At 41.5% G+C, this 23,579-nt stretch overlaps 1 protein-coding gene across 2 annotated transcripts in view; it reads left to right on the forward strand.

Moving 5' to 3' along the window:
• LOC133443918 (carbohydrate sulfotransferase 6-like) overlaps positions 1–16,429 on the forward strand; it is a 34,974-nt gene extending 18,545 nt beyond the window's left edge. For both annotated transcript variants that reach the window (XM_061721269.1, XM_061721270.1), the window contains exon 2: positions 14,928–16,429. In XM_061721269.1, coding sequence (XP_061577253.1) covers positions 15,035–16,204 — 1,170 coding nt within the window. In that variant the 5' untranslated portion in view covers positions 14,928–15,034 and the 3' untranslated portion in view covers positions 16,205–16,429. The remainder of the gene's footprint in view (positions 1–14,927) is intronic.
• Positions 16,430–23,579: the final 7,150 nt, after the last annotated feature.

Below are 23,579 nucleotides of genomic sequence, written 5' to 3' on the forward strand. Positions count from 1 at the left end.
TAATATAGCATATTGTATTATCTTATTGTATGTTGCTTCATTTAATATATTTTTGACTGTATTATATTATATAATTTCATGTGTGTGTGTATATATATATGTATGTATATATATATATATATATATATATATATATATATTATATATATATATATATATATATATATATATATATATGTTGTGACCCAATTAGCCACGGTGGTGAATGGAACCTTAGATGAATTCTTCTTTACACGCACCTTATTGTTTGTTTGTTGTTGCTTCGCCGATCTTCTCTCTCTCTCTCTTTTTATTGTTGTGGGATGTTGTTTTCTTTGCAGTTTATATAACATTTAATAAAGTGTTAAACATACGTGCTGCGTGCGTGCGGTAAGAAACATTATTCTCCATGTGGTTCCAAACACGCTGCGCCCACACACCTGTGTCTATTTATCACCTAATTGCGTGACGTGACCCATTACCAAGGGTTTTTGCTGCCCCCTTGTGGCTTGGTAAATAAATAACACCCAAAATTAACTTACAACCAAAAGAAACCAAAAACACCCATATTGGCTCCAACACACCGGCCCCTTAATTGTGATAAACAATTACTAAAACAAAATTCTAAGGAGCCAATACTAAAGTGATTTAGTCTTTATCTTCTTCGTGAAGCAGAGGTGTCATCTGGATCCTCTGCAGCTTCTTGCAGTAGACAGATCTTGGAGATTGGTCTGTCCAACTGTCCAGTCTAGGTCTTCAACCTCACTGATCGCACCAAACCTCTCTTATCAGGGTAAGTATCAATGATCTTTCCCATTAGCAATGATCCTCTTGGTGCAGTGGGATCCATGATGATGACCAAGTCTCCGATGTTCTGTTCTGCAGCCAGTAGTTTGTCTTTACATTCCTTCAGACTGGTTTCCAGCTGAGCACCCTGCTCCTGTCTCTTTTTCAGCATCTGGGCCTGCTCCTCCAACTTTGTCTGAGCTTTATTCAGTTCCTGCCGTTTGTCCTGCAGCGCATGTTGAGCAGCCTCCGGGTTGTTTTCTACGCTGGTCTTCAGCGCAGCCTTGGCTGCCTCTGCAGAGAGAAACACCTCTGTTTTTGCTTTCAGCTGAGCGTCCATCTGAGATGCTTTCTCCTTGCTGTCTGAGAGTTGGGCGGTGAGCTCTGAGACTGAGCTCTCCAGGCTGTGAGCTTGGTCCTGGGCTGAGCAAAGCAGCGACTTCTGCTCCTGGTTGAGGGCTCCCTGCGCCGCCTCCACTTGACCCTGCAACTCCAGCTTCTGCTGGATCAACAGCTGTTTGACTTCCTGAAGTTCACCCAGCTCCTTCTTGCTCTTCTCCTTCTGCAGTTCCTCCTTAACTTGCTCCTCCTGCTTCTGTAACTTCTTGAGGGTTTGTTCCTGATGTTGCAGCTTCTGCTCACGTTTGGCGAGCTCCTGCTCCAAAGAGGACCAGCCTGCCTTCAGTTCCTGGTTCTGAGCCTCTAGACCTGTCTGATGGGTTTGATTGGCAGCCAGCTCCCCCTGGGCCACGCTCAGTTTCTCCTCTGCTGCCTTAAGATCTTGACGCAGTGCGGAGACCTCCGACTCCCTCAGATTACTCTCCTCTTCTGCCTTCTTGACACTGAGCTCCTGAAGCTCTGTCACTTGGCCCTTCAGTTTCCTGACCTCCTCCTCCAGCTCGGCTTTCCTTTCCCTCAAGACCACCTGAGTGTTTGAGTGCTGCTGCTCTAATGAAGTCAGCTGTAATCTCAACTTTTTGTCTGCCTCTTTCATCCGCTCCAGCAGATCCTTAGATTCTTGCAATGCCTTGGCGATAGCCTCGTTATTTTTGATAAGCTCACGTTTTGCCTTTTCATTGGACTTTTCCTTCTCCTCCACGGATGATTTATAATTCTTCCTTTCAGTGTCCAGTAGACTCTGGTTCTCTTTCAGTGCTTTATGAGCCTTGGCTGAGCTCTCCTGAGTAGCAACAAGCTCCTTCCTCTGAGCCTCTTTCTCTTGTTGGGCCTTTTGTAGGTCTGCTGCAATACTTTGAGTTTTTCTCTCCAGCTCTGCTTGCTGAGTCTTTCCCTCCAGATTCACCTTCAGAGCAACCGTTTCCTTCTCGCTGCACTCCAGCTGCTGCTGGATGTCCCTCAAAGCAGCCATATTTTTATTCAATTCCTCTTGCAAATTTGTAGCCCCTTCCCTTTCATTGAAGTCTTGGTTATACTGTGACACTAAAAGCTCCTCTATTTTGGCAACAGAAATTCTGTTTGCTGTAACAGTAGCACTGTTGTCATTGCCACTTCTCAGAGGTCCGTTAACGACCCAACCTAATTGGGTTCGCACAGCATATGGTCCACTGTTATGGCTGTTGATGACCTCGAGAGGTTCCATGAGATGTGGAGCATTGGTGCCTATCAACAGACCCACATCTGTGTCAATTTCTTTGATTTGGATTTTGTCCAGGTATGGCCATTTCTGTACCTCTTCCTGTTTAGGAGCATTGTTCCTTGACACAGGCATCGATTTTTGCGTGATGACTTCTGGGAGGTGAAAGAATTGGTCACCATCAAATCTGCATACTTCCAAACCTTTGAATGCGTTTGTTACCAAGTGGATTGTAAAACGGCTACTTGTCAGCAAGAATATACCCTTTAATGACAGACGGAAGGCAGGCTTGCAAAAAAAATAAAGTTTTAATTTGGTTCCAGGCCTGGACAACTTAGATCTTTCAACAAAAACAAAGCAACTCAAAAAACAGAAATCATAGGTAAGCAGAGGTGTTGGCATCAACCTCTCCCCATGGCAGCCCCCTCTGTACTGAACCATTTCCTCTTTATATGCTCCTGTCTCCACCCCTGGAAAAGCAGTCAGCAAATCACAACCTTAGACACAAGGTGCTCCCCATAAAGCAATCAGAGCTCAGGCAATCATGGCCGCTCCCAAATTACTGCATCTGCATGGAAATACACAAGTAAAGTAAAGTAAATCACATGTCACAGCAGAATGTGCACCTTCTGTGGGACTGAAATCAAACTCCTAATACTTGCTCATGAAAACCATAAAAGAAACTACTCTGACAGAGTCTGCTCTGTCACATTTCTTACCCCCTCTCCTTCTGGGTTGTGCATACCTGGTACACGTGACAAATAGTCAGCTATGATATTTCGGCCCCCTGGACAGTACTCAATCGTAAAGCGGTATGGCTGAAGAGCCAGACACCAGCGCAGTATTCTGGAGTTTTGACTCTGCATTGAGTGCATCCACTTCAGGGCTCGATGGTCTGTTTGAAGCATGAACTCCCGTCCGAGCAGATAATACTTAAGTGAGTCCACTGCCCACTTTATGGCGAGTCCTTCCTTCTCGATGGTAGAGTATTTTCTCTCCCGGTCAAACAGCTTCCTGCTCAGGAACAGAATGGGCCTCTCTTCTCCAGGCTCTCCTTGGGCTAGAACAGCACCTAAGCCAACATCAGAGGCATCCACTTGTACTAGAAATGGGTTATTGAAATCAGGGCTCTTCAGAACAGGATCTTGACACAATAGCTCCTTTAACTTTCTAAAGGCCTCCTCACATTCATCAGTCCACGGAAGGTGGGACGAAGTAGTCTTCTTGGTGAGATTAGTTAATGGTGTAGCTATTGTGGCAAAATGAGGCACAAATCTTCGGTACCAGCCAATTAGACCAAGGAATGACCGTACTTGCCTCTTCGTCTGCGGCCTGGGTATCCCTCGAATGGTCTCCAACTTCTCCACCAGTGGCTTTATCTGGCCATGCCCGATGCGGTACCCCAGGTATTTCACCTCCTTCTGTGCCCACGAGCATTTCTTATGGTTGATGGTTAACCCGGCCTTCTGAAGCCTCTGGAGGACCTGCTCGAGGTGATTGAGATGCTCATGGAAGGTCTCACTGAAAATAATACAGTCGTCAAGATATGATGCTGCATATTGCCCACAATCAGCTAAAACAATGTCCATGAGTCGTTGAAAGGTAGCAGGGGCCCCATGAAGACCGAAGGGCATCACTGTATACTGATACAAACCAGTAGGTGTTCGAAAGGCTGTATAGGGTCTACAAGCAGCGGTGAGAGGGACTTGCCAGTAACCCTTACAGAGATCTAACGTGGTCATGTATTTAGCTTTGCCTAACCTTTCGAGCAGTTCATCGATTCTGGGCATTGGATAAGAGTCAAAACAGCTGACACTGTCCAACCTACGAAAGTCTGTGCAGAATCGAACACTTCCATCTTTCTTAGGAACCAAAAGAACAGGACTTGACCACTCGCTTTTTGAAGGCTCTATTATTCCCATCTCCAACATGGTCGCCACCTCTTTCCTCAAGGGATCTACCATTCTCTCAGGAACACGGTAGGGCCTCTGCCGGGTTGGTGTGGGAACCTTCAAAACGATGTCATGGCTGATAACATCTGTGAGACCTGGTGTGTCCTGGAAGAGAGGAGTGAATGTCTTCTGTACCTGGGCCAGCTGTTGTTTTTGCTCCTCACTCAGGTGTTCAGGATACTCAATGGCACCACCTTGAGGTCGGAGTGGCTCCATGTCAGTCTCATCATCTCCATCCTCTGCTACATGCACCATCATCACTGGTTTCACAGCCGGGGTCACATCTCTCTCCTTGAACTGTCTCAGCAGGTTGACATGCAGAATCTGCTTCTGGCGTTTCCTTTCAGGGCACAGAATTTCATAAGTTACTGGACCCACCCTTCTAGACACCACATAAGGGCCCTGCCATTTAGCCAGTAACTTTGATGTACCAGAAGGAAGCAGTAGCAATACCTTCTGCCCAGGTTTCAGTTCTCGCTCTCTGGCATGTTTGTCATACCACACCTTTTGCTTGGTTTGGGCCTCTCTCAGGTGCTCTTGGGCCATGCATCTCATCTTGTCCAGCTTGTCTCGCATCTGGAGGATGTAGGACGCAACACTGCACTGGGCAGGCTCTCCAGCCACCCAACCCTCTTTTAGTGCATCCAGGGGACCCCTAACCTGCCTGCCATATACCAACTCAAAGGGTGAAAAACCAGTTGAGGCTTGTGGAACCTCTCTGTATGCGAAAAGCAGGAATGGAATCCATCTATCCCAATCCCTCCCCGACTCATCCACAAACTTTTTCAGCATGTTTTTAAGTGTACCATTAAAACGTTCCACCAAACCATCAGTTTCAGGGTGATATGGTGAAGTTCTAATGCCTGTGATGCCCAATTGCTTGTACAGAGTTTTCATCAAAGTTGACATGAAATTTGTACCCTGATCAGTTAAAATTTCTGCCGGAACACCAACTCTGGAAATCAGATCAATGAGACATCGGACCACATGTTTGACTTGAATAGAGCGTAAGGGGTAAACTTCTGGGTATCTAGTAGCATAATCACAGATTACAAGGGCGAATCTATGCCCAGAACTACTTTTAACCAGTGGACCAATTATGTCCATACCAATGCGCTCAAATGGTGTGCCAATGATTGGTAAAGGCTGCAACGGTCCTCGATCCGCTTTGCGAAGTGGAGCTACTTTTTGACACTCTGTACATGTCCTACAGTACTCCTGGACATCCTGATAAAGTCTAGGCCAATAGAACCTGCGACTGATTCTGTCATAGCTTTTCTGTTGACCTAGATGTCCCGCCCATGGAATGTGGTGTCCCAAGTTTAGAATTAACTGATGGAATACTTTAGGAACAACCAATCTAGGTACATCACCGTCTCCATTGTACAACAGGTTATCCTTGAGGATGTATCTATCACCAATGAGATTAGCGGCTTTAACAGGTTCACCATCAACCTCACATACCTTAGCAAACAGAGGTTGAAGCAAAGGATCTGCTCGCTGTAGCTCTTTAAAGTTGTCAGGGACCTGCCACTGTGGTTCCAGCAGAGTGGGGTCAGGATCTGGAGTGAACGGGACTGGATCCTGCACTCTGGCCTTCCCCACATGCTTGGCTTGACAGCGCTGTTTTTTATCCCTCCTAACCTTTGTACCACCTTCAAAAAGACTTTGATGGATATCAGGCAGGGGCTGCAAACCCTTGGCCTGAGATCTTGTAACCACAGCACATGAATTTGACACAGCCTGCACAAGTTTAGTTAGAATGGGTAGATCATTCCCCAAAATAACATCATATGCCAGTTGATCCACCACCCCCACCGTCATCAGATATGCTTGACCATCCACCCCAACATTTACAACAGCAGTAGGATACATTTGCTCTTCCCCATGAACACACCCCAACCCTACTAGGTTGTCAAAGTTTAAAGACTCATTAGCTACAAACTCTGCCTTCACCAGTGTCTGGGAACTACCTGTATCCAACAGTGCATTAGCATCCTGCCCATTAACAAGAACTGAAGTTGCATACCGGGATTTGGGCCTAGACATTTGTACAGTGGGCTGGATTTCTGGTCTAGGCACATAGCACAGATTCACTTCTTTTGGTTTTTTAAGTGGACACAATGCTGCTTTGTGCCCTGGTTGATGACAATAAAAGCAGATAAGGCCCCCATTTTTAAACCTTGTCCCACCCCCTGTATCATGCTTGGTTAGAGCCTCATCACCTTTAACCTGACCCACAGTCACCTTGTGGGGCCGAAAGGGCTCCCGATGTGGCTCCCGAGGTGGTTCCCGATGTGCAGCCAGATACCTCTCAGCAAGTCTCGCCGCCTCCTCCCCCGTCTGTGGTTGATGCTCTTTCACCCACGTTCTGACATCTTGGCGGAGAACACGCAGGTACTGCTCTAGGATCAATGTCTCTGCCATCTGTTCCTTCGTCTTGGTCTCAGGTCGCATCCACCTCCTGTAGAGTCCCTTCAACCTGTTGTAGGTCTCCCTGGTCGACTCTCCTGCTGGTATACTAGTAGATCTGAAACGTTGGCGGTAGGTCTCTTCAGTCACGTTGTACTTGGCAAGGACAGCAGCTTTGATGTCGGCGTAGAGGTGGGAACGCTGCTCATCCATGCTGGCATAGGCCTCCAACGCTCTACCTGTGAGAAGGGTGACAACACGAGCAGCCCACTCATCATGGTTCCACCCCCAGGTTCTGGCGATGCGCTCGAAGCGGATGAAGAATCTTTCCACAGCTTCCCCTTCAGTGAACTCTGGGATCTTGGCCCCGTCATAACGGCGGATGGGCGGCTGCTGCTCTGGCTGAGCATGTGTTGCTGTAGTCCATCGGCTGGGCTGCTGGAGTTGTTGAGCTGGAGGGGGCAGATTATATAGGCTCTGGTGACTAGCAGGATCATCAGTCACATTTTCCAGTTTGGCTTTTTCATATACAACAATTTTCAGATCTTCAAGCCCATCAAACAACAATTTCTCATGTCTTTGCTGGCGATACATGAATTCTCTCATTTCATTCATAAATTGTTGCCCAAACGGAAGGTTCTCTTGTGAAAGATGAGGTGAAGTACTTAACTTCAGTGAAGGGGGTTTCTCAGGTGGCTTCTTTGGCTTTACTGGAGGATTTGGGTGTAGCACCAGCTGCTGCTCCACGGCTAATTGGGGTGCCGTGGCCCCTTCCCCCATCAACTCCACCACCGACTCCTCCTCTGGCTCCTCCTCACGCTCATCACCATCTTCCATCATCAGCCCTGGGTTTTTCCGGGTATGTCGAAGCGGTTTGCCACGCCCTCGCCCAGCCATTTAGGGTTTTCTACTGACAATTACTCCTGGGAGGCTTTACAATCCCACCACTGCCACCAATTGTTACCAAGTGGATTGTAAAACGGCTACTTGTCAGCAAGAATATACCCTTTAATGACAGACGGAAGGCAGGCTTGCAAAAAAAATAAAGTTTTAATTTGGTTCCAGGCCTGGACAACTTAGATCTTTCAACAAAAACAAAGCAACTCAAAAAACAGAAATCATAGGTAAGCAGAGGTGTTGGCATCAACCTCTCCCCATGGCAGCCCCCTCTGTACTGAACCATTTCCTCTTTATATGCTCCTGTCTCCACCCCTGGAAAAGCAGTCAGCAAATCACAACCTTAGACACAAGGTGCTCCCCATAAAGCAATCAGAGCTCAGGCAATCATGGCCGCTCCCAAATTACTGCATCTGCATGGAAATACACAAGTAAAGTAAAGTAAATCACATGTCACAGCAGAATGTGCACCTTCTGTGGGACTGAAATCAAACTCCTAATACTTGCTCATGAAAACCATAAAAGAAACTACTCTGACAGAGTCTGCTCTGTCACAGCGTTACAAGTCACAACCTTGGTTTGTCCCATTGTACGAAGTAGTATTCCCCTTCTGGTTCCTGTCAGGTTCAACTGCTTCAACAAATTGTCAGTACAAAATGTAGCCGTACTTCCTGGATCTAAGAATGCGTATGTCTGCACCAGTTTATCACCCTTTTGCGATTTCACCTGTACAGGTACAATGGAAAGGACGCAGTTATCCTCTTCTCCGGCCCCTGTATGACTGCATGGTTCCATGGTTATGAGCGCACTGCTTACTGGCATTTCCTGTTGCTGATGTGGTTTGTTCTCCTTTTCTTTAAATTGAATGTGAAGAATGCTTGGGTGGTTGCAATTACACACATTGCAAATGAGCCGTCCTTTACAGTCTTTGCTCATGTGTCCTACCTTTAAGCAACCAAAGCAGACACCTTTCTCCTTTAGAAAGGAAATCTTTTCCTTATGCATCATCCTCTTCAATTTATTACACTCCCCCAATGGATGTGTTCCTTGACAGCACAAACAGCCTTCCTTGCGATCGCCACGTGAGACAGTGTTTACTTGAGGTTCTGGTTCCACAACAGCTGCTACAGTAGCAAAACTGCTTCCTTTATACTTCTGATTTTGAACTTTTAAATTCCTTTTGCTGGTGTCAAATCTCACATCTTGAATATCTCCGAACAGAGGATCTGACATTATTTTCACCCGTTTTTCTATGAAATTAACCAGGTCTGGGAACATCACTCTGTAGCCTCTTTGCTCCTGTAGCTCACAGGCTGCAGCTCTCCATCGTTCTCTAAGTTTGTACGGCAATTTCATCATTATTAGCCGCATGTTGGATGTGATGTTCATTTCTTCCATACTGGTTATGTCCTCCATAGCAGTGCAACATTCTCTTAAAAAGAAAGCATAAGATTGCAATGCACTGACATCTTCCGACTTAATTGTAGGCCAGGCGTAAGCCTTTTCCATGTAGGCTGCGGCTATTTTATTTTCATTGCCAAAGTGTGTTTTTAACAGTGATGTGGCCCTTTGGTAACCCTGACTGGGACTCAGGTGTTGGCAACTTTTCACAAGTTCCTTAGGTTGTCCTTTAGTGAACTGTTCTAGGAAATAGAGACAGTCCTGACTGTTATCAGTTTTCCTTTCAATGGTGAGTTCAAATGCTTTGATAAATGTTTGATATTCCAGAGGATTACCATGGAATACTGGAATCTCTCTTTGTGGTAGCAAAGCAGCAGTCTGTTGTTGAACTATTAATGCTGTGATTTCATTCTGCTTTGTTAATATGCCATGGAGGTTGCCTTTAGTTTGTTGTTGGTCTGTTGTGGTTCTTGATTCTGTAGTTGGTCTATTGAAAGGATGGTGAACACCAGTTGATCCAGGTATGGCTTGATGTTCATGAGACCTGTTGATGTTGATATTTATTGGTTCATATTGACTTTGCTTCCTTGTTTGTATTTTTTGCTTTGGTCGTACGGCCTGTGTATACGACACTGTATTTGTAGGTTGAAAGGTTGATTTCTTACGCTGGGGATCTTTCAGAGCTTGTAGTGTTGGGGTAGGTTGGGTTTCTTTGAATTCATCTTTCAGTTCCGTCAAAAGTTGCTGGCTTTTGGATGTGGCAAGATATGAGTTCATGCCATCACGACTACTTTTGGAACGACTAGACACAACGCTTCCCTCCAACACTTGTATCATTGCATTGGTAGCTGCTAATTCAGTGTCCAGCTTTAACTTCTCCATTTTTCTTTTTAGGGTTTCCTCCTCAACTTGCAGTGCATGGATAGCCCCCAATGCAACAGCACGCTGAAGCAATGCAGCCTTTTCCGCTTGAGCTTTACGATAAGCTGATGAAGTACTTGAAGCAGATGATTTACTTGAAGTGGATGATTTACTTGAAGCAGAAGATTTATTCAACACTTTAGTTTTTATGTGTTTCACTGAAACATTTGAAACACTATCTTCTGGGTTTATTTCAACGTCAGCGCCATCACCAGCATTAACACCGACGTCATCAGCATCATCACCACCGGCGGCATTAGCACAGATGTCATCAGCCGTATCATCATCACCATCAGCAGCAGCATTAGCACAGTCATCATCACCAGCATCATCAGCAGCAGCATTAGCACAGATGTCATCGGCCTCATCATCATCATCATCATCACCACCAGCAGCATTATCAGACAGCCATTGTTTCACATTGCTCATGAACCTTTTATTTGAACCCATCTTCGTTTTAAACCATTCTTCTTGCCTTTTCCTCTCATCTTCGGGAAGCGGCATATCAATAAATTGTCTGTGCATATTAACAACCTCATCGCATATGCTCATGAAATGTTTCAGACTCTTTTTTACCTTAAACACTTCAGCCTTTGTTTGCATAAGAGTCTCGATTTCTTTTTTCAACTTGCTTGCCTCAGTTAACATCGATTTTCTTCTTTTTTGAATGTTCTCAACAAGCATTTCCATTCCTTTCGGAGTCAATTTAGTTGTCCTTTTTTCCTTAGTGTTTTTAGCTGGTTCATTATTCCCAGTATTATAGAAGTCATCATTGGCTTTATCCATTTTAATTAGGGAGTGAGCTTACACCTCCGCACAACATACACACACAGAAGTTTCGAAAATAATCAATCTTCTCGCGACCCGTATCCAAATCTTTTACAGCCCATGCTGTTCCAAACTTTAGGTAGTGTTAGATTGAATCACACCCACCAGTGTGTCTTCTTCCATATGATTGCCGCTGCTCAGCTCACTTGTCCCATTCAAACAATCCAACAATGTCCTCATGAAACAATCCAACAATGTCCTCAATCCTTCCTATTTGGAGTTGTTTCTTACTTTTTGTTGTGACCCAATTAGCCACGGTGGTGAATGGAACCTTAGATGAATTCTTCTTTACACGCACCTTATTGTTTGTTTGTTGTTGCTTCGCCGATCTTCTCTCTCTCTCTTTTTTTATTGTTGTGGGATGTTGTTTTCTTTGCAGTTTATATAACATTTAATAAAGTGTTAAACATACGTGCTGCGTGCTGCGTGCGTGCGGTAAGAAACATTATTCTCCATGTGGTTCCAAACACGCTGCGCCCACACACCTGTGTCTATTTATCACCTAATTGCGTGACGTGACCCATTACCAAGGGTTTTTGCTGCCCCCTTGTGGCTTGGTAAATAAATAACACCCAAAATTAACTTACAACCAAAAGAAACCAAAAACACCCATATTGGCTCCAACAATATATATATATATATATATATATATATATATATATATATATATATATATATATATATATATATATATATATATATATATATATATATATATATATATATGTGTGTGTATACCTGAATAGCATAACCAGTAGTGTGACTACCTGCAGAACGTATTTTAGCATGAAAGCCTGCATTTTTAACGTACATCACGCATCCTGTATCATAACTACATGTCTGCCGTTTGTAACAAAGCAAACCGCGTGAAAATCGGTTGAAAATGAAGTGAGTTATAGTTATTTTACTTATGCATACACCTCCTTCCTCTATAGAAGTGAACGCACTGGAGTCAAAGCGCCACCGATCCAAGATGGCGGGCACGGCGACGTTCTCAGGCAGTCAATGCGGCGTCTATGTATATATGTCTATGGTATTTACACTTATAAAAAATATCTTGACCAATCCAAGGGCCCCCTCCACACGTGGGGCCCCTAGGCTGCAGCCTAGGCAAGCCTTTGCATTAATCCGCGCATGGTCCTGCCTGTCTCTGAACCCTCTCCTCCTAGCATCAATCGTACCTTAAATTCCTTTGACCTGCTTACAATAGAAAATATCACTGAAAAAATGTCCAAAATGAAAAACTCAACTTGCTCTCTCGATGTCATTCCTACCCACTTCCTAAAAGAAACCCTTGCCATAACCTGTCCAATTCTGATGGAACTATTCAACTCATCACTCTCATCTGGTCTTGTTCCTGATTATTTCAAAATGGCAGTCATACAACCTCTCCCTAAAAAACCCTCACTAGACCCAGATATCCTCAATAACTTCCGGCCAATCTCAAAACTACCATTTATCGCTAAAGTTTTAGAAAAAGTAGTGGTAGATCAAATTATTTCTTTTATGAACGGTAATGACCTCTTCAAGAGATTTCAGTCGGGTTTTAGAGCAGGTTTTAGCACAGAAATGGAAATTTGAAAATTAGCTATTCTCTAGTAGCTTTCATGTGTGTCCAAAATGCTTTAAAAATAAACAGCTGGGTTGGATGAATAAATAATTTCAAGTTGCATTTGAATCGGTTAGTCACTAGATGGAGGATAAGATAAGTGGCACTGTCAGAAAATTGTATCAGTCAGTGTATGGTTGCAGAGCCAATCTGATGGTGACCTTCGTACCTCTCAATTTATACAACATGAGACAGCTGATGATGAGAGATATTTCCACAATTCTTTCACAAAGGCCATCTTTCGTCCACCACAACCAAAGATCGTTACGTGTGAAGGAGCCTTTAGACTCAGAATGTCGATGAATTGGACAAACCCTCCGTGATATCTTAAAGTATTTTCTTTTTTTTTCTTAATATTTTTATCCCGGTTTTTTCCCCCATTTTCTCACCCAGTGCTCCTACCTAAGTAACAGTCCTGGGCATTGCCATCCTCTCAAAGTATTTTCAAAGCCTCTTTTCACTCGTGCTACTGGAAGCCATGTTTCAAATGGGCAGAACAAGCAGGCCTGGAATAGCCAGCTGGAACTTACTATTTCAGTCCCAGCTAGCTATTTTCACTTGTTTCACTTAGCCTATGCTAACCTATGATGCTAAATGATATTACTTTATCATTCTTATTAGATCTGTCTCAACATCCTTTTTTAAAGGAGCATGAGGCTCCTTTTAAGAAATGAGACTCTCTAGCGCCACCCTTCACCACGACGGCCGTCGGGGGTACTGCAGCCAACAGTGAAGCCGGCACGGGAGAACGGGGAGAACGGGGAGAACGCGCATGCAGCGTCATGTGACGTCACATCCGCCGCCCAGCGCAGGAAATTCGGGACCGAATTGCAGCACATTTTGCAGCACACAGCCTGTTCAAGGCAATGGAGAGATACACTAGAGGGCTCATTCGTTTTGGTTTGGAACGCTTCATCTGACATTATTACTAGAAAACTTAAAACGTATAGGCCTACTCATTTTTTTCATAAATCCTGCCTCAAGCTCCGTGTTGCTGCCCCCACAATATCTGAAAGGAGTGCTGTCAAAGCTGAAAAAGAACTTGCGGAGCTCGGCTGGGAGTCACATTAACTTGTCCTTTCCTTGTGGCGTTAGAGCCACTGTAGTGAGGGAACCCTGCCAGCACAGCAGCCTTATTGACTGCAGGGCCCAGCAGACTTGTACTTGGATCCACCGTGCCTCTTAGCTCCTTACCATGCTAGAGAAGCTGTGGAGCTGTCTGTGGAAATTTGCCTCAAATGTTTCACTGGCAAAGTCAGACATTTCTTGTTCATTTTGGCTATGCTTGTTTACCACAAGGTGCCTGCTCTTAGCTAAGCTTCGTCCTCTGATCCTTTTAGGCCAACCCACAACCAGTTACACAGGACTGTTACTACAATTAACAGCACTGTTAGTAAAATGAATAGTATTCACAGCTCACACGCTAAGCTCAGAGGTTAATACAGGCCAGCAAAGTGCTAAGTGCCAAAAAGAAACTGTGATGACACATAACCCGTGGCTATGCTGGCCTCCAATCAAAAGTCCTCTACCCCAATTATATGTAGATTTGTTACTTTACATATTTTTTTTATAAATCAACCCCTAGTTAGATTATCCTCCAGATAATTCAGAGAGGGGCAAGCTAATCTAGCTATAGAACCTAAGCCATGTTTGAACCTAAGCCATGTTTGAACCAGGCCGGAAATATGTTTATTTCTGCTGTAGAGTTCAACATTTTGACATGGGGGCAATGACTTGCTTTTGAAACCAGCCTTCATTGGTCAGCCAATGACCTGCACGTTTTCTTATTTCATTGTTGTTGAGTGTTTTCATTTGGTGAAATTTCAACCTAAACCCTGTGGTTGAGCGTGTCACAACAACTTGCTGACTCTGACCAAGCACTCTGTCCACTATCCAAATAAAGATTATAATGTTCATTCTATGATCAGTAGAAAAAAATAAAAAGTTTGATTTGTCTTCGTTGCCATTTATGGGATACAAAACTTTATTAGCTGAAAAACAAAGATCCAAACCTACCCAAAGACTTCAATTTCTTTTATACTACAACAGTGTTTCCAAGAAAAAAGGTTTGAAATAAATGAAATAAAAATCAGACATCTGTTTCAAATACATCATCAAACATAATACAGCTTCAAATTAGTTAGAAGACATCTTATACTGCTTTGTTTGAATTTTCTAAATAATGTAATAATATATTATTATTATTATTATTATATTAAAAATGATTAATGCTATTTGATTCTTGATAGAATAAACAGTGTATAGGGAAGACTGAATTGTGAGTCAGAGATATTTTCAGATTTTTGGTTAATGATTTATTTATTTTTTCCTATAAATGTTGTGAGGTTGGGTCGTGGTAATGTTGACATGTGGCTGTGTCTGGTACAGAACTCGGCTGCATCTGACAGCATGGCACCAGCTGTTCAGCAGCAGTTATTCAGCTTTTCTCAGAGATCCTTTGCAAAGAAAATTATGTGCTGAAATGTATTTGGTGATTGAAATATACTGATTTTTCGCTCCTTTTTTGTTTTTATATCTCTTTTTGCAGCTGAGGCATCACTCTGATACATAAAAGACACATCTAAAAAAAAAAGGCAGCTGTACTTCAACACCAAGAATTTGAAGACATCGACAACCCTGAATCCCTGCTGCACAATGAATCTCAAAAGATTGATTTTTCTGCTGCTCCTTCAGGGGTTGGTGGTGGTGCTCTTCTATGGACGGTATGTTCATCACAAACCACCCGACACTCCTCCTTCCACTGGTAAAGTTCATGTTCTGGTGCTCTCGTCATGGCGATCGGGCTCATCCTTCATGGGTCAGGTATTCAGTCAGCACCCGTCTGTCTTCTATCTCATGGAGCCTGCTTGGCATGTGTGGTTCACAGTAAAGTCACCGACTGTGCGACTGCTTCGGATGGCTGTGAGGGATGTAATGCGGAGTATATTCCAGTGTGACTTCTCAGTAATGGATTCCTACCTGCCAGAACAACACAATGTGTCCTCTTTGTTCATGTGGAGTCACAGTCGAGCACTGTGTTCCCCGCCTGCCTGTCCCCTCACACCACGCAACCAGACGAGCAGTCAACCCCAGTGCTTCCAGAAATGTGATGCTCGAGGCCTGCAGAAGGTGGAAGAGGCCTGTGGCACGTACAGTCATGTGGTGTTAAAAGAAGTGCGATTTTTTGAGCTGGAATCCCTTTACCCTCTTTTGAAGGACCCAAACATGGATCTCCGCATCATCCATCTGGTCCGAGACCCCCGGGCCGTGCTGAGGTCCAGAGAGGAGTCAGCCTCATCATTTTATAAAGATAGCAGTATTGTTTTGGGGCAGAGAAAGGTGGCAGCTGCTGAGGTGCAGTATCAGGTCATGCAGGAGATCTGCCGCAGCCATGTACGCATTAATGAGAGGGCTGTACTGAAGCCCCCTCCATTTCTGAAAGGACGCTACAAACTAGTTCGCTATGAGGATGTGGCACGCAGCCCACTTAAGGAGGTTAATGACATTTATGAGTTTGTAGGTTTAGGGATGACCCCACAACTGGAGGACTGGATCTACACACTCACACATGGAAAGGGTAAAGGCCCAGCTTTTCAAATAACCTCTCGAAATGCTACAAACGTCTCCCAGGCTTGGCGCACCATGCTGCCTTACAGCAAGGTCAAACGTGTTCAGGAAGTGTGTGAAGGAGCCATGTCACTGCTGGGCTACAAGACAGTTAAGAGTGAAAAAGAGCAGAGACTTGGCATTGATCTGCTGGTTCCTCAAGGACCATATCAGTTCAGCTGGGTATCAACAAAAAAAGAGCATAAAAGTAAAAGATAAAAGATAGACAACAACTTATCAGTACTGGATACAGAGGACTGAATTCTGTATCTGATCCTGTGGTTGTCACAAACTCAGTGCTTTAAGTGGGCCGGTACGGAGCGGTACGCAGTACCGGCACTTCTAAATTGTACCCATCAGCGTACCGGAAATTATTTACTGTGTGCGGCGCGTACCGGTACTGTCCTTCCCAGATTCCCCATCAGTCAGTAACTCCCCACGATCTCCCCAAAGTCTACAGGTTGGATTTGTTGATTAAGGTGTTTTAATGCTCAAAGCTTGCCGTACAGACGTAAAGGCGCGCTTGGCCAACCCGCGGCTCGCGAGCGGGTGTCATGCGGCTCTTGCAACTTTATTTGATAGGTGCAGTGAAAGAGAGACTCGTAGGAAGTGGGTGCAAAATATGCCACGACTGGAATCGTACCCGCGTTCGCTGTACGCAAGTCGCCTGCTTATCCCGTTGAGCTATACGAGCGCGCTCATATTTGTCACAGAAATAACTTGGAGGGACAAAATGCACGGCCAAACGGAAATATGAAGGTAAACACAGGAGGTTTTTAACAGAGTGGGAGAGTTTAATTCATATATATATATATATATATATATATATATATATATATATATATATATATATATATATATATATATATATATATATATATATATATATATATATATATATACAGTATATATATATATATATATATACAGTATATATATATATAGATAGGCTATATATATATATATACAGTATATATATATATAGATAGGCTATATATATATATATATATATATATATGGAGACTGGAGGGGGAGAGTACCGGCACTTATTTTTTCCCACTTAAAGCACTGCACAAACTGAATGTCACGATCTGACTGGAAAATTCAGCAGCAAATGTATTAAGATTTGATTACATTTATTTTTGCTCCCTCAAGATTCTACCAATGGTCGTAAGGTAGTCTTTAGAGCACGTTTGATAAGTCTTTATTTTAAAGTTTCTTTGAACTTGCCACAATCTGAAGTTGCACAAGGAATCCAGCTACAGACATGAGAATGTTTACAGGTCAATACAATGATGAGAGCTCATCAGAGCTTGTTTTCATTTGACTGTGTATCTTTCAACTTTATTAGCCCTCTTCTCAGTTTTTCAATTTATCTTCAGTTTATCGTAGATTACTCTGGGGGGGGGTTACATCCGCTGCTAATCCAGGACGTGAGCACACACATCCCACATGGAGACAATTTAAAGTTAAACCAACTTGCGAGAGAAAACCTTAGTGCTGTTGTACTTGTACTGTATCCTGCAACTTTACTGCAAGACAGTTGTTGGTTTAAAACTTGGCTTCATTGGTAAATATCATTTATTTAAATTCTGATAGCAACTGTAAGTGTTTATCATGAACCATCCACACCAAGACAGTATCACATTTTAGAGACCAAAGACTCAATCAAGAAGAATTTATTTTTTTAAATCTACCTGCCCATCTCATGAGTTCACTTACTCATGAGATAGCAAAGGGCGAGAAGATATTCACTGAATGTAACAACAGGTGCTCCTGGTTAGAAATCATATTAAATTGCTCAACGTTCCTTTAATAAAGACCATTCATTTAGCTCGGAACAACTGCATGCCACTTTACTGCCCTACGTAACACAACATCAATGAAACTAGCTCACAGATCTAGAGTGGACTTCAGCTAACTACATGTAGGAGACTAGAAAAAACAACAAGAGAAAACAAGAGAGGGACCAAGTAGGGACCAAAAACGCCTGTGGCTTTAAGATATATTATTCAGTTACTAAAATGTTACGATTGTATATTGCACGATTAAATATTTTATTTTTCAAGCTTTCAATTTTAGAAACTTGAAGCTGGTGAGCAATATTGTTTTGTTGGAGACAAAGTTGTTTATTTCTTCTTTTTTTTTTGCTTTGCTTTGTTTGGTTATAAATCAAGCAGTGCCTTGACTTGTAGGTTGGTACTGTTGCCTCACAGCTAGGAGGCTCCTGGTTTGAATCCTGGCAGGGGTCTTTCAGTGTGGATTACCAATAAGCAGGTACTGTAAAGGTGATGGATGATTGATGAAGGATAGTCATAAACTTTGACGCCTTTAACTGAGAAGGGGAAAGCTTTCTCTTAGTTAAACTGATATTTGGGCGCCACCTACTGGCTGAATCTCTATTAAATATGATGTATTGTAATTTCTGCCTATTCTGACTATAATTGATCAAGTACTTATTTGGAAAGGAATTGTTTTAATTATTTGGTTTTGTACTATATTAAAATGTATTCAAATAAACAACACTCATTGCAATATTATTGCAAAACACACACAAATTGACACAATTATTTTAAAGCAAAATTGCCACAGTGAAAACTTATCACAACGTAGATGATAAGTGAGAAAGTAGACGTATCTTCTGCAGGTAAGAAATGCGACAGCGCCGAGGACGTTTCTGCCTCCTTGCTATTTGGTTCACTTCTGCCCGCAGATCAGCTCTCGGTTTCTCCTTTGCTGGTTTGGCAAAGACCAAAGTCAGTCAGAGAAAGAGTCTTCGGGCGGAAGCCGAGTGCCTTTACTTTCAAAATAAATCACAAACAGGTGTTTCTGTTAAATAGTCTAGTCTGTCTGTAACATAAACAAAAATAATTAGTCTTAAGACATAATAATAACAATAATAATAATAATAATAATAATAATAATAATAATAATAATAATAATAACAATAATAATAATAATAATAATAATAATAATAATAATAATAATAATAATAATACATCAAAGCTCTGTTAAGACAAGGTATACAATTTAATTTTGTTTAGCAACGGATTGTTTTAAAGCAGTCTGGAAAGTAGGCCAGATAATTGCTCAAATATGTAAAATAATAGGTTTTCCTCCATTAACTGCCAAAGAAAATTATGTTGAAATATTGCAAGAGTCTAAGAGGTCTTTTTTGCATAAAGACCTAAATGCATAGAGCTGGCTCTTCCTCACCTCACATTTTTTCTCCTGCATGGCCCTAATACTCTTCCAAAGAATGCTTTTGGTTCTTTGGGGGGGGGGGGGGGGGGGGGTGCGTGACGTCACAGATGCGACTTCACAGCGGGGTACGCCCACTGAGTGGCAGAAAGACTGACGGTGGACGGGCTGCTTGTAGGACTTCAGCACCTCCTCCAGGGACAGCTCCCGCGGCTTGGCCAGGCCGCGCGCCTCCCCGCGCTCCGTGGCGGCGCTCACACGCGTGTCCGGGTCCTCCGCGCTCCCGCTGCTGGGTCTGGCCATAGACATATATACATAGACGCCGCATTGACTGACGCTTCCTATTGGGGCCGACGTCGGGAGTGGCCGCCATCTTGGATCGGTGGCGCTTTGACTCCAGTAGGTTTACTTCTATTGAGGAAGGAGGTGTATGCATAAGTAGAATAACTATAACTCACTTAATTTTCAACCGATTTTCACGCAGTTTGCTTTATTACAAACGGCAGACATGTAGCTATGATACAGGATGCTTGATGTACGTTAAGAATGCAGGCTTTCATGCTAAAATACGTTCTGCAGGTAGTCACACTACTGGTTATATGCTATTCAGGTATACACATATATATATGTATATATATATATATATATATATATATACATTGTGTTGTGTATATATATATATATATATATATATATATATATATATATATATATATATATATATATACATATTTTGTATTGTGTATATGTATATATATATATATATATATATATATATATATATATATATATATATATATATATATATATACACACACATATATTTATATACACACACACATGTATATATATATATATATATATATATATATATATATATATATATATATATATACACAATACAAAATACAGTATGGCATATTAATGAATGTATTAATATATTTTAATAACAGACAAACTTAAAAACAAAAAACATAACGGATGACAGCATACAACTGTCATAATGGAGAAGAAAAAGGAACATTTGGTGTTATAAATAAAAATTATATAATAAGGCAATCGCTATGATATATAATTTTATAATATAATAAAGTCAAAACTATATGAAATGAAGCAACATACAATAAGATAATACAATATGCTATATTACTGGGTACGCTAATATGATATAATAACATGTAATATGATATGGTATAATAGATTAATATAATATCATAAATTCTGTTATACTATAGCATGTAATAAGGGATAACAAAAATAAGGTACACTATGATAATAATGACAATAATAATAAAAATAATAATAAAAAGATTGTTGAGTTGAGTTTATTTCATTTACACTATTTACATTTTTACCAACTGATCTTCACACTTCACAACAGTTGTTTGTCTCTCTGTCTGTCTGTTTCTCTCACAGAGCCACTGTATTTTCAGTGTTTTTTTAAATGAGGAACTCATAAAAACATGACTCTATTTGTTCACATCACACACATACACATACAGAGACAATCATGACGGTACAGATAAGAGGATAGTAGTTAAAATCAGATCACGATCATACAGTACAGCTGTATCTCATGGTTCAGAATGTATGATATTATATTAATCTATTATACCATATTATATTACATGTTATTATATCATATTAGCGTACCCAGTAATATAGCATATTGTATTATCTTATTGTATGTTGCTTCATTTCATATATTTTTGACTGTATTATATTATAAAATTATATATCATAGCGATTGCATTATTATATAATTTCATTTATAACACTAATATACAATTCCTCACACACACACTCTTTCCAAATGTTTCTTTTTTTTCTTCATTATGACAATTGTATAATGTCATCCGTTATGTTTTTTGTTTTTAAGTTTGTTATGTCTGTTATTCAAATATATTAATACATTCATTAATATGCTATACTGTATTTTGTATTGTGTATATTGTGTGTGTGTATATATATATATTTATATATATATATATATATATATATATATATATATATATATATATATATATATATATATATATATATATATATATGTATATGTATATATATATGTATATGTGTGTATGTATATATATATATATATATATATATATATATATATATATATATATATATATATATATATATATATATATATATATATATATATATATATATATATATATATATATATATATATATATATATATATATATATATATATATGTGTGTGTATATATGTGTATATATATATATGTGTATACCTGAATAGCATAACCAGTAGTGTGACTACCTGCAGAACGTATTTTAGCATGAAAGCCTGCATTCTTAACGTACATCAAGCATCCTGTATCATAGCTACATGTCTGCCGTTTGTAATAAAGCAAACCGCGTGAAAATCGGTTGAAAATTAAGTGAGTTATAGTTATTTTACTTATGCATACACCTCCTTCCTCAATAGAATTGAACGCACTGGAGTCAAAGCGCCACCGATCCAAGATGGCGGCCACTCCCGACGTTCTCAGGCAGTCAATGCGGCGTCTATGTATATATGTCTATGGGTCTGGCCATGGCCGTACTACTCAGAGCCACACGGCACTTCCTGCCGTTGGGAGGGGTCACAGCAATTCAATTCAATTTTTCAATTCAATTTTATTTGTATAGTGTCTAATACAATATTACGATATTGTCTCTAGACGCTTTCCAGAGACCCAGAACATGACCCCAGAGCAATTATTACATAAACAATGGCAGGTAAAAACTCCCCTAGTGGGAGAAAAGCCTTAAGCCAAACAGTGGCAAGGAAAAACTCCCCTTTAGGAGGGAAGAAACCTTGAGCAGGACCAGGCTCATAAGGGGGGACCCTCCTGCCGAAGGCTAGACTGGGGGGGTCGGTGACATCAGCAGCACACAGCAGGCATGTGGATGCAGCAATGCGATGACCGGGAAACTACAGGAGCGATGGACAAAAATGATAGCTATGAGATACTTATAATAAATAAAAATCGAAATGAAGAAGAGAGGAAGGGAAGAGGAGAGGAGAAGAAGGGTGAGAGGCACCGCCCAGTGGATCATGTCGGTGCCCCCCTGCAGCATAGGCCTATAGCAGCATATCTACCACAAAGCTATATTTGAGACTAAATATTATAGTCTTGTTCTATAGCTGCAACTATGACTACTGACTCTAACACACTAGAGTTTACACTACCTAGAGATTTACCAACACCAGGTAGAGGTTTACTAAACACTAACTATAGGCTTTACTAAACAGAAAGGTTTTTAAGTTTAGTTTTAAAGGTGGAGGTGGTATCAGTCTCCTTAACCCAGATTGGAAGTTGGTTCCATAGTAATGGTGCCTGATAGCAGAACGCCCGCCCTCCAAATCTACATTTGGGTACTCTAGGAACTACGAGTAAACCTGCACTCCGAGAACGGAGAGCTCTGCCAGGAACATAAGGTACTATCAGGTCTTGCAAATAATGCGGAGCTAAGCCATTTTGGGCTTTATATGCAAGTAATACAATTTAAATTACAGGTAGCCAATGGAGCGATGCTAACACTGGAGAGACGTGGTCTCTCCTGTTGATTCCTGTCAGTACTCGTGCTGCTGCATTTTGGATCAGCTGGAGCCTATTCAGCAAATTACTTGGAGATCCTGCTAACAACACATTACAGTAATCTAGTCTAGAAAATACAAACGCATGAACTAGTTTTTCTGCATCACTCTGCGAGAGGATTTTCCTAATCTTTGCAATATTACGGAGATGGAAAAATGCTATTTTACAAACCTGATTAACATATGGTTTAAATGACAAATCCTGATCGAAAACAACACCAAGGTTTCTCACAGTTGCACTGGAAGCCATCGCAACACCATCTAATCCCTTCCTAAAATGCTCTGGACCAAGAATGATAACCTCTGTTTTATCTGATTTTAGAAGCAAGAAATTTCCGGACATCCAGTCCTTGATGTCCCTAAGAGATGCCTGAAGTTAAACTAACGGTTCTGTTTCATCCTGCTTCATAGACAAATAGAGCTGCGTATCATCAGCATAACAATGAAAGTGTATGCCGTGATTCTGGATTATACTTCCCAATGGCTGCATGTATAAACTGAACAAGATTGGCCCTAGCACTGAACCCTGCGGAACACCATAACAGACCCTTGACTGTTCTGAAGAAACCTTATGTACATGAACAAACTGGAACCTATCAGATAGATATGATTTAAACCAACGTAGGGCTGTCCCTTTAATCCCAACAACATGCTCTAACCTGTGCAGTAAAATGCCATGATCTACAGTGTCAAAAGCAGCACTGAGGTCCAGTAGAACCAGTATGGACACTAATCCCTTATCTGAGGCCATAAGAAGGTCATTCGTGACTCAAACCAGTG

This window comes from Cololabis saira, chromosome 5 (genome assembly GCF_033807715.1).
Source record: "Cololabis saira isolate AMF1-May2022 chromosome 5, fColSai1.1, whole genome shotgun sequence".
Lineage (NCBI taxonomy): Eukaryota > Metazoa > Chordata > Actinopteri > Beloniformes > Belonidae > Cololabis > Cololabis saira.